The 12,546-nt window shown below is 40.1% G+C and overlaps 1 protein-coding gene across 3 annotated transcripts in view; it reads left to right on the top strand.

Moving 5' to 3' along the window:
- The window catches only part of kif1b (kinesin family member 1B), a 57,866-nt gene that overhangs the window by 17,382 nt on the left and 27,938 nt on the right, over nt 1-12,546 (top strand). For 2 of the 3 annotated variants that reach the window (XM_062427343.1, XM_062427344.1), the window contains exons 3-16: nt 782-858; nt 1,008-1,187; nt 2,231-2,299; nt 2,682-2,860; nt 3,379-3,490; nt 4,032-4,109; nt 4,208-4,273; nt 4,826-4,901; nt 5,394-5,472; nt 5,593-5,735; nt 8,675-8,808; nt 10,296-10,375; nt 11,112-11,187; nt 12,271-12,350. In XM_062427343.1, coding sequence (XP_062283327.1) covers nt 782-858; nt 1,008-1,187; nt 2,231-2,299; nt 2,682-2,860; nt 3,379-3,490; nt 4,032-4,109; nt 4,208-4,273; nt 4,826-4,901; nt 5,394-5,472; nt 5,593-5,735; nt 8,675-8,808; nt 10,296-10,375; nt 11,112-11,187; nt 12,271-12,350 — 1,429 coding nt within the window. Of the gene's footprint in view, nt 1-781; nt 859-1,007; nt 1,188-2,230; nt 2,300-2,681; nt 2,861-3,378; nt 3,491-4,031; nt 4,110-4,207; nt 4,274-4,825; nt 4,902-5,393; nt 5,473-5,592; nt 5,736-6,848; nt 6,891-8,596; nt 8,809-10,295; nt 10,376-11,111; nt 11,188-12,270; nt 12,351-12,546 lie in introns of all 3 variants that reach the window. The other variant, XM_062427346.1, reaches the window with a different exon arrangement.

The following is a 12,546-nucleotide window of genomic DNA, read 5'->3' as shown; positions in this document are numbered from 1 at the left end:
AAAAATGCCAACAGCTCATAGTCCGTCACTGGTTCATGTGACTTTAAGTTCCAAATATATCACTGAGGGTGCTCTTGTTTGAGGAACAGGATCTTGGGAGATCCACTTTTTGCCAACCAAGATAAAAATAATTGATATAAACTGAGAGCATGACAGTATCTGTTTAAAAAGGTATTTGTGAAACGCAGGGCCATCTAAATTAGGGATTTAAGTTTGGTGTTTAAAAACGTTTATGTAATCAGCTCCCCCGATTTTTCTAAGAGTGAGAGGGAGCAAGTGTGCAAGCAAGACAGACTTTGCCAGCTAAGAACAAAAAAAAGAAAGTGGAACAGAGACGTTCTTAAAGCAGAAAAAGAACTAGAAAAAGGACACATTCAGTCGGCTGTAAGGCAGGAAGTTTGCAAAGAAAACACCAGGCCTACTGCCATAAGCATCAGGTATTCGTGGATAATCTCTGTTCTCATTTGAGAGGTGCTAAGCCAAAACACCAACCATTGTTTGAATCACTTGTGTTTTTAAAGTTGACTAAGAAACAAACCGGTGTTTGTGTCAGAATTATCAGCCATCATTCAAACTCACTGCACAGATTCTGCTTTCGTACTTCAGGTACTGTGTTGTGGTCGAAGTGAAAGAATACATTTCTTCATCGAGTGATTGAGTAGCTGACATATCGCAAATTAAATCACTGTAGGAAGCCCTTAAAATAAAAAATACAAGAACATGGGAGTGGTTTTGTCTCATATTCACATTCTAACCAGATGTTTTTGTTCCTCCCCCGCAGCTATTCTCAACCCCAAAACCCCAAAGGAACCAGCAAAGACCTTCAGTTTTGATTACTCCTACTGGTCACACACTACGGTGAACTTTAACATTTTCTCTGTTCCAGTGTCCAGCATTATTACCATTAAGAAATAGAAGATATAAACATAATTATTCATATATTGCAAATTTGAATTCTATAGAGCGAAATTCTGTACATTTAAATATTTTCTCTGTCTTTCCCACAGCCAGAAGACCCCAGCTTTGCATCACAGAACCTTGTATACAATGACATTGGCAAGGAAATGCTGCAGCATGCTTTTGAAGGCTACAACGTCTGCATCTTTGCTTATGGCCAGACAGGAGCTGGCAAATCCTACACCATGATGGGCAAGCAGGAGGAAGGGCAGGAAGGAATCATTCCCATGGTTTGTTTTACAATACAACTTTCTGATTTTAGCCTGACAGCAGAGATTAAGACCGACTTTGTCCACTGTATTTTAAGTACTGTCTGTCCTTCAGCCATTCCCTCCTGACATAATTCTAAACCAGATCGATCCACTGCTGAAATATTGAGAATGCAACTCGACTGAAGACCTTGAACATTTTTTTTTTTTTTTACCTTTGTTGTAATGAGATGGCCCTTTTGCTTTCAGGAAATTTCTAATTGCTTATTATATTTATCCTCATTGATCTCAGTTCAGCATTTCACAAAGTCAGACAGATATGTAGGTCCTTCTCTGTCTTGTGTTATAGCCACCTTCTGGTTCACGAAAACAGGGGTAGAGAGGGCAACCTGGGTCAGGTTAAAACCCAGGGTGTAGTATTTACATGGTACATGTGCCACCGGGGTCAAACAAGAATTATGTTTATAATTTTGAAATGTGACTAAAGGCCAGTGTAAAAGTGTAGTTTTTATGACAGTGATTTGGACAATATTTATATATGGCATTTGTAAAGTCTTCAGAGGGTGACCTAGATCTGGTTTCAGAGGTGAACCCGAACTTCACCCTCTACCGTCTCTATGCTGATGACACCAAACTCTATATAAGACTCTCTGTCGCTGTCGGCCCTCTGGAAAATTCAATTGTGTGTATCAAGAATAATTAAAAGCTGTCTTCTAAAAGAAAAGCAAAAAATCAGTGACCCTGCCTTTTGTGGGGCTTTCTACAGCTAAGATTTCACCACAAATGGAAACTATAGTCCAATCCCTTTTTCAAAAAACTGTCAAAAACATTTCTTTCAGTATTTTTGTCTCATTCTCGCAGCCATAGTGTCACTCGATAATAATCACTAGCTGTTCAATCTCATATACTGTCTAGATTTAATGGTTGCCTGTTTTCTTGCTATACATGCAAATGAATGGATTGTTATTTGTTTACCTAGTCCACAGATCTCCTCCTTAGTCATCCTCCCTTTATAGCCTCTGCTGTTAATGTTCTCTGAAATGTCTTCTTTCTCTGCCTCTCAGCTCTGTGAAGATCTATTTGAGAAAATCAATGCGGACAACAACAAAGAGGACCTCTCCTACTCAGTAGAGGTGAGTCTCAGACTGCTTCAGCATCTGTAATCCCCACTCTCAACTCCTGCCTCTGACTTGTGTTGGCTCGTCTCTAATGAACTGTTCTTAGTCTCGAGTGTCCCTGGTAATAGTCAGATATCAATCACATTTTGGCTGAAGCTTTATAGATGCTGGTTTGCCTCAGTACATTCTGTACTTTTTCTCAAACTGGAAAATAAATGAAAGTCTCACAGACTGGATTCTAATGTTCTGTAGTTAAAAAGGAACAGATATCCTGCTGTACAGTAACATACCTACATCATCATGATCTGTATTATATCAGTTTGCATTCAGCCTCGTTTTATAGCTATACATCATTGCACTGCAATGCCGGAACTAATATTCTGTTATTTACTAATAGGTCAGTTACATGGAAATCTACTGCGAGCGTGTGCGAGATTTGCTCAATCCCAAAAACAAAGGGAACCTGCGAGTGCGAGAGCATCCTCTGATGGGCCCCTATGTGGAGGACCTGTCCAAACTAGCTGTCACCTCCTACACAGACATCGCTGACCTAATGGATGCAGGAAATAAAGCCAGGTGAGCCAAGTTTGATTGTCAGTGTGTGACCTGGATAACTGAGACTGCTCGTAAATTTAACCTTTGGCTGATTGCGGGTAGTATTTGTCCTTAAAATATGTATACATGCTTAAGTCCATGCAGTGTGTGTGTGTGTGCGTGCGTGTGTGTCACGAGAGCTCCTGTGGGGAGGAGTAAACCGTGCCTTAATCTTCCTGTGCTGACTCAGAAGGCTTATTTCTAGAACATGCCGTGTAAAGCCCGTATCTCCCCTGCGACTATCCCTCTGAGTACGCCTATGTATTTGTATTTGGTGTCCTCACAGTATTATCCACCTCCGCCACACAAAATAATCCCTTAGACTCAATTCACTCTAATAAGCGTAAAACCCAACTATGATAGCTCAAGTAATAGCCAAGACCATGAATTTAGTAATAATAATACTGGCTAAATTAAAAGGAAAATGATACTCAGAAAATGTGTTATAGCCATAGTGTTTTCTATTTGATTAACTCCTGCCTGTGTGTCTTGACATACAGAACCGTGGCTGCCACCAACATGAATGAGACCAGCAGCAGGTCCCATGCTGTTTTCACCATCGTCTTCACACAGAAGAAACACGACAGCGAGTCAGACCTTTCCACAGAAAAGGTCAGGAGACAAGACACACAGCCCACCTTCTGTACTTTAATTAGATTGTGAAGCATGTACAGATTGTGTGTATAATTTCAGATTATAATCACATGCTGTTGGGAAGCCCATTATTTTGGCTAAGATGTCTCCTGTAGTCCTCTAGGTTTGTGGTGATGTGGAAGGAAAAAGAAAGCCATTTTAGATTTGACTTAACGTAGCATTTCCTCTGACTGTGGAGAGACAAAGACCTCTGTGTTATTGTAAATACAATGCCTATTGTATTAAGCCACTCTATCAGATTTTACTGCTTAGCTGCATCTCACTCGACAGTAATGTTGAAATGTTAAGAATAGTTTACAACACTTCCTATGCATGTGGTTTTGAAAGATTTTGGCTGGTTTGGTTTGTTTTCCTTTTTAAAAACATCTTGATTTTAGCATTACTGCTCTATGCAGTCATTGGTTCAGTAGCGTACTCATCTTTTCTCAGTTTGTTATCATTCAATTGTAAATTATTCATAAGCTTTATGGATTTTAAAATGTATTTCCTCCCTCTTTAGGTCAGCAAAATTAGTCTGGTAGACTTGGCAGGAAGTGAAAGAGCAGATTCCACTGGAGCTAAAGGTACCAGGCTAAAGGTAAGACTCCCATTATCATGTACCCCCAGCAGTAATATAAACAGTTGGAAAACTTGGATCAACTTGAAATAATCTACTTTTTTCTTCTGTGGTTGCAGGAAGGAGCAAACATCAATAAATCGCTCACCACATTAGGAAAGGTTATCTCTGCCTTGGCTGAAGTGGTGAGTGTTCTGTGTCTATGTCTATTCTTTTTTTCTCCCTCTGCTCCTACTCGTTTTGAGCCTTTTCTCTTACCCTCTACAACTTGACCCTGTCTTCTCAAGGAATTAATATTTGTAGTCTGGCATTCTGTAATGTATGCCATTCTGTTTTCTCTTCTCTTGTCCTTGAAATGCCTGCTTACACAGGATCACTGTACCAGCAAGGTAAACCCTTTGACAGCTCAACCACTAACCTCTGATTCCTCCCATGGACCAGATTTGACATCCCTTTGCCATGTGCATTGTTTTAATGTTGTTACACAGTGTTCTCCATGCCATGCATTTAAGCACCATGAACAATAATACCAACATATCTTGCACAGGGGCAAAAGGGCATCAAATTTGGTCTCGACTCATTTTACCTGATCCCTTGTCGGTCCCATACATATAAGGTTTTCTGCAATGGTACATCATATTGTCAAGTCTTAACTGCCATCACTAATTTTCAGTGTTTAAACAGAAAGCCACACAGTGTTTTTCCAGCCAGTCAAATTAATATTTTGTTTATTGCAGAGCAAGAAGAAGAAGAAGACCGACTTCATCCCGTACAGAGACTCAGTTCTGACATGGCTGCTGAGGGAGAACCTTGGTATGAACATTAATATCATTTGATAAACATCCTTAGCTGGTGGAATTTATGTATGCAAACTGTGTAGCAAAATCCCAACACCCTGACAGCAAGAAAAATTGAACCATCTGTATCCTGTAATATGGAGGAGTGGGGGTAAAAAAAAAAAAATAGAGCTAGTGTACATTACTCTCCGCTAATTTAAGAAGAACACTGTCAGCAGACTATATTTCAACCTAACTAGACAAGCACACCCATCTCCTTGGTTCAGACATGCATCAAGCAGAGTGTTCGGTTATCTTTAATCTAAGCTGACACTTGTCCTACGTAGCAGTTCAGTTGAATAAATAAGTATTGCAAAATGCAGTGGAAACTCTGTTTTATTTTTAAATACATCTCATACTGATCTATCTTGTTTAGGTCCACAAATATTATGTCAGACAAATGAGCTTTATGGGCTTTATCACATAATTGACGTCCTTCCTGGATAACTTCTTGATCTTTGATAACCAGGTGGAAACTCTAGAACAGCTATGGTAGCTGCCCTCAGTCCTGCAGATATCAACTACGATGAAACTCTCAGCACACTCCGGTAAGCTTTCCATCCAGGATGGAGATTGTAACTTAGAAATGAATTCCAGTTTATTATTTTCATTACAGTTTTATCTCGATTTTCAAAGCCCTTCCAAATAAAGTCTATTTTTGTTTGTAGCTACGCTGACCGAGCTAAGAACATCAAATGCAATGCTGTCATCAATGAGGATCCCAATAATAAGCTGGTGCGCGATCTGAAGGACGAAGTGTCTCGACTGAAGGAGCTGCTCCGTGCCCAGGGCCTGGGAGACATCCTGGACAGTGAGTTAAATGCTATCAAAGCGGGCTATACAGCATTTACCTCCTCTCTCAGGGCCAAGCACAAGTTGGCAACATGTTCTGTCCTCTTCATTGTCTCATTGTTTTCATCCATCCAGCTTTCTTTCCATTGCAGTGCCTCTACTTGCGCCTTATATAAAACTATAAAGACTTGAACAGCTTTTTGAAATCTATTTACCTCTATAGTGATTTATTATGCCTTCTTACAAAGTAAAATGTATAATTGTATTTTGTAATATCTAATATATACTGTATAAGAGGACATTTATACAATAGTTGAAGATTTATACTGTACAAAAGTATCTCTAAATCACTGAAATGAAAGATCATATGGTCACATGTGGCTGCCTGTGACTGACAACGTTAATGGTAGTTTAAAGCTGCATTAAAATATCACACTTCATTTGATGTACACAAGAATAATGGCTCATAGCCTAGTCAATTAGAGACATGATGCACTCATTAATAACTTCTAACATCTGTTCTGATTAATAACCTGGCTACTTGCTAATGCTTAGATCTAGCCCAGTTTGTTCTTCTCATGTATTAGCATGTTTAAGACACAGAGCAAAGCATCTATAAAAAAGAGAAATACTTGGAGATGTTTGAAAATTCTCAAAATACCTTTAGAACAGCAGTAAGTTGTTCATCTGGATGGAAACATGTTCTATAGGTTGCATGATTTAGATTTTGAACCCTTTTCCCAAATTGTGACTCTTATTGCTATCAAGGTAGCAGCCAGCTGTCATCTTTGTTTGGATTAAGAAAGATAATGGAAATACCTTCAGTAAAAAAACAATAAGTGTTGTTATACAACATACTAGGGTTTTCAAACATTGCAGAGTATTTATCTTTTAGAGAAATTGATTCTTAGTTCTGCGACTCACATATAACATGAGAGATTCAAAGTGGAGCTAGCTTAGATGATGCCTAATGATGACATGGCACTTCATTGAAGAAGTCATATCATGTCATTTCTTCTCATCCTTGTTATCGTTCTCATTTTGCTCACTAAGAAATTTCTGTAACCTTTTCCTTCCATTCTACTGGTGCTGACCTCTGACCCTTCTCATCTTTTTCCTGCTTCCCCCCCAGTTGATCCTATGGGGGATGATTGCCCAGGAAGTGGATTCAAATGTGTGTATATGTGTGGTAGTCTTGCATTGTCTATCACTATTTGCCCTAATGATAATAGCTAACATTGCTTATGCCCCTCATTACCTATATATGAAACCTGCTACCAGCTTTGCATGTAAATGCTAAAAAAAAACTAAAGCTTTGTAGTGGGAGACTCAGAAATGCAAGGCTTGCATAGGTGTGCTGATCTGGCGAGGTTTAGCATGCCAGTAAATTAGCTTGCTTTGCGCTTGTGTTGCTGTTATTTTTCATAATGATGGGGGTGAGGCAGCTTTTTACAAGCTCAAATCCAACTGTAGTACAAGTTACTATTGGAGTATCCCTTTTAGAAACATAACATGACGTAGCTCGTCTGTCCTCCCCACCCCCAACTCACCTGCATCATTTTCTTAACATGTCAGCATTTAACTCACTTTCTCAAGCTTCTTTTCTTGCCAGCTGTGTTTCTGTTCATTTCTTTTATTTTACAAATCATCCACTGCAGGTGACAATGCTCAAAGCCTTAAAATTCAACTTCTCAGTTCTCAAACTGAGACTGAGAACTACGGACGGAAAGGTGCATAATTTATCATTTCTAAGTAGCCACACTAGAGGTGTATGTATACAGAGTTGACCAACTTTGTTTTTTTGATAGTTTGTATTGAATAGTTAGTTTGCTACTGATGTATTCTCACAAACCCCGAACACATCCTGTCCTTTGAGTTAATATTCTTAGTATGATAGTCTTATTGCTCCTAACCTGTGAGGTGATCCAGACCAAAAGAAAATGTTCACCGTTTCCTTTACCTGTATGTATGGGTAAAGTCGAATTGCTCCATCAGCGGGCCTTGATGCATTCCCTTTTTTTCGGATGAGAAAAGCTTATATTTCCTGTGTCAGCAACTGTTACCATTTTATTCCCAAAGTGTCAGCACCTCCCAAAATCATCCTTTTATCGGCCATTCAGCTTTTAGTTTGGTTTTAGTGGACATCGTGTCTGTTACCTCAAATGTCCTTGAAGCCATTAGATTGACATGAGCTGCCTGACCTTTACAGAGGCTGCTGTGGCTCTGTTATGGTTTGTGTGGTTGTGTGTGAGTGTGTGAGTGCACACGTGTGTGCAGTGAATCACACTGCACGACTGCGGGCTGAACTTTGGCCGCATGTGTCAACGACTCTCAGTCTCTGTCCCTCCCTTCCCCCATCCTGTAGTTGATACATTGATAGCAGTTTTCACACAGTATGTTCCCATTCACACTGGAGTTCATGACAAAATCAACACAGTGACATCAGCTTATTCCTCAGCATTGTATACACTGGAAATTAAGTGCTCAGCGTTAACTACTGTGCACTGTAATTCTAGCTCACATAAAAACAACCCTCTGGAAAATCTCTTAATAGAGTAGAAGCTGAAATCTTTTCTCTGGAAGTTGAATGGTTGCGAGCATTACTCTTAAACAGTCTGGAGTGAAATCTGCTGCTCTCTGTAGCTGACCATAATGCTGGGTGTTTGTCTTAACCCTTTGACGTACAACACGTGTCTTACATTGGTCTTCCCCTCCCTTTTGTCCTCCCTCTTTCCCCATCTACCTCCTCTTTCTGTCTTCCTCCTTTTTATGTGAAATTTTGTTCCTCCATTTTATGTGGTTTATTCCCCCTATCCTGTCCCGGACCTATCCCACTACTCCGTTTTCTCTCTCCCTCTTTCTCTTTTGCTCTTGGCTCAGACCTCAAAGACATTCAGAACAATAAGAATAGATACTTGATTGCCTCAGAGAACCAACGCCCTGGCAATTTCTCCACAGCCCCTATTGGTTCCCTGACAGCCTCTCCATCCTCTGGCTCACTGTGCAGCCAGGGGGGCTTGCAGTCGGTCACAAGCATCCAGGAGCGTATCATGTCCACACCTGGAGGAGAGGAGGCAATCGAAAGACTCAAGGTAAAGTAGTCCTGTGTAGGCCGCTGCAGTGTCCCACAGCTTTCTTCTCAATCTGCTAAAACCCTCGACTATGACTACTTAAATTTCCATCTTTAAGGCATTTCAGGCATCTTTTTGCTCTCCAGCTATGCCCTCAGTAAGGTTAAAAGCTGACCCATGTAGTGCTATGTGCAACAACAGACTAGATGTTTATACAAAGCATTTGCTGTAATATATCATTAACTATTGGGAGAAAACACTATTGGAACATACTTAAAATACATGCTTAATTATTGATTATTATAAATCAATGATTATTGTTTAATTTCTTTCTGTAGCTCTCGTTTAGTATCTGCCACCAAACTATTGTACTGATAAATGTGCTTTTACCACAAGTGTGTGGCACAGGAGGGGCTTCCCTTAGTGCTTCTAATAAGAATATTTCTTATAAGAATATACTGTACCATAAACTATATACTACTAATAAACAATGATTTTTAATCATGATATATCAATTATTATCTCATCATTTGATTTGAGCCTCATAAGTATAATATTATTAGTAATATTTGATAAGATAATACAGATAATACAGGTTGAATTATCTTTAGGTGTCTGTAGAAGGTGCATCTTTCAAAATATTAGAATACATGTGAATAGATGCTGAATGAAAGTCAAAAAATTGAAAGCATTATCAGCACATGCAGTGTAACAAGTTCAGTAAATTACAAGTCCATTTTATGTTAATAACGCTGTTTCATTTTAGCCCACACATAGCCTTCAATCAATCTATCAGTCCTCATGTGGCCTGTGAGCTTTGTATTTCTCACACTGGCAGCAGACCTCTCGCTCTGTTGATAAGGGAGCACATAGGATTGCAACAACCAACTATGAGGAGCTGCAGTTTCCATGGCAACCATGGTGCCCAGTCTGTCTGTCATCCAATGACGTCAAGCACCAACGCAGATACGGAGGAAATTGGACCAAAATAGATCCAGTCTTATTGGCTTTTAGCTATAATAGTGAGACACATGTACTATTCACATCCTTTGTTCTTCAAAGGTGTGGCAGCTGTTTTAGTTTGGTATTTTAGAAATGAAGGTTAAAGTGAAAGTTTACAATCCTTGCATAACATAACACCATTGTCAGTATTTCCCTGAATAGCAATGTATTATAATGTTAATCAAATATGACTGTGTGCTGCATTATTAAACCTTTACAGTTAGAAATGTGTCGTATCACAGAATATATCAATATCCAGAGAGCTAAGTATGTCACTGCTTCAAAAAGATGAAGTAAAGGCCCACGGGCTGCACTGACTTTCCCAGTGAAAGCTTAATTAGTTAATAAAGGAACTTGACCAAGAAAGCAGGTTTGTCCCTAGTAAACCAAACTAAGTCTCATGAATCCAGAGACTGGTTGGGTTTATTGTTACTGAGCTAAACATGCAGCACTGCTAATAGTTATGATAACATTTTTTGTCTCACACTTTGCGCCTCTGTGTTCAGGAATCAGAAAAGATCATTGCCGAGCTCAATGAAACATGGGAAGAGAAACTGCGAAAGACGGAGGCAATCCGCATGGAGAGGTCAGTATTGGCAGACCACTTCCATCCATTTCCATCCTTCATCTCAACCCCCCCCCCTCAACTCGTCTGTGTCCTGTCAGTGTTGGACAATCCCTGATAGCTTGGTACCCTTCTGTGCTGTCTGTCTCACTTTCCTCACCAACTGCTCGTGTCTCATTTGATCTGCGCTCATTCTGTCCTCTTCCTTTCCTCTCTCTGTCGTCTCACTCTGCTGCACACACACATCCATCTCACACCCTTTCGCCCCCTTTACCCACTGATCTGTGGCTGCAGACGTCAACCATGTTACTGTCTATCCACTGAGTCTCACTGGTACCATTCTCTGCCTGTTGCCTCACCACAAATCACTTGCTGTAATGTTGCACACCATCACTTCTCATTCTCTTTCTCTTATCAACATAAAATCGCTTTGCTAAAAAAAAAAAGGTCCTGTGCATAGATAGTATAGTGTGTGTGTGTGTGTGTGTGTGTGTGTGTGTGTGTGTGTGTGTGTGTGTGTGTGTGTGTGTGTGTGTGTGTGTGTGTGTGTGTGTGTGTGTGTGTGTGTGTGTGTGTGTGTGTGTGTGTGTGTGTGTGTGTGTGTGTGTGTGTGTGTGTGTGTGTGTGTGTGTGTGTGTGTGTGTGTGTGTGTGTGTGTGTGTGTGTGTGTGTGTGCGTGTATATAGAAGAGTAGCTATAAAAGCCATCACATTTAAATGTTATTCTTAAGTCTACAACTGTCTTTCCTTCACTACAGGGAGGCCTTGCTTGCAGAGATGGGTGTCGCAATCCGTGAAGACGGAGGCACTTTGGGGGTCTTCTCTCCTAAAAAGGTAGGTCAGACATGACACTGATGGTGACAGGCGGCAGACTGTGTCAAATTTCCCATGGGTGGTGGTGATGCACACCTTCCATCGTCACTTCCTCAGTTCTGTTTCCAATGTTATCTTTTCCATGTGAACCCTCCATGTGCCGTCACTGTTTTTTCTCAACTGCCTTCTTTATCATTTCTGTCTTTCTTTCCATGTTTATCCTTTATTTGCCTCCTCCGTGTACTCAGCTTAGCCATGCTGATGGGCATTTTGATGGTTTTCCCACCAAGAAGGTTTGTTGAATCAAATAGGCAGACAAAGCACCTTTCCCACAATTGATGTAGCCCCGTAACTGACAGAGAAGTTTTTAGTAGTGATTTACCATCATAATGTCCACATTAAGAGCATTTGTTTCTGCACCCAGTGCACAGACCTGAACTTCCACTGTGTGGAACATCTATTATTCCCTTTTCCCCACCATATTTGATTGACAGCCTAACGTATGAAGATATGACAAGTGATTCTGCATTTAAGCTACTTTGATGTTAAAATTCACATCAACCACTTAACTGAGGTTTATGTTAGAGTATAATACTTGGCACTGCCGTTGTAGATTATTCAAACCTTTCCTTTAGCTGCTTAGAGCTCTTAGTGCTGTCATGAGGCATATTGAATATCAAGCAGTGATACATTCCCCTTCCTGCTAATTGTTAAGTTTTAGTTAAGTTTTTTTTCCTCCTTTTGTTCACATCCATTTGTCTGTCCTTCATTTCTTTTTTCTCTCACGCTCTGCCTCTCCGTGGGTTAGCATTTCGTTGAGAAGCCTTGTGATCTCTATACAGACTTTAATGGGGTGTTTTCCCCAAAAAAGGTTGGTGGTTTTGAGGAATATTTGCTAGCATCGTTTGAGTAGTAGTACTGTGGTGCATCAGACTGTAGAGGCGTCAGCACTGTGTCTATGTGACCATTTCTGTTTGTGTAGACCAGGAAGGCCACTGAAGTGTTTGATATGAAACTGTGTTTTCTAGATGCAGAAAACTGATGGAAGAACTTTCCAGAACTTTTTTAATAATAAACTGTCGTCCTTTCATGTTTCATCCTTAGACTCCACACCTGGTTAACCTAAATGAGGATCCTCTCATGTCAGAGTGTCTGCTCTACTACATCAAAGATGGAATTACAAGGTAACCAAAACTTGAATGATGACATTGAAATGCTAGACAGGATGTGGAAAGGTTTTGAATTCTTCCCAAGCAAGGTCTCTGAAAAACTACCCTGTTTATTTTTTCTTCTACTTATGTTAAGCAAGAGGAACTTTCAGTGTCAGGAGAAGCTAAAATATACCACTGATCAAAAAATGACTGTGCAAAACTACTTTTC

The sequence above is a fragment of the Scomber scombrus genome, chromosome 10, assembly GCF_963691925.1.
Source record: "Scomber scombrus chromosome 10, fScoSco1.1, whole genome shotgun sequence".
NCBI lineage: Eukaryota > Metazoa > Chordata > Actinopteri > Scombriformes > Scombridae > Scomber > Scomber scombrus.
This window is presented reverse-complemented; position numbering and strand designations above follow the sequence as displayed.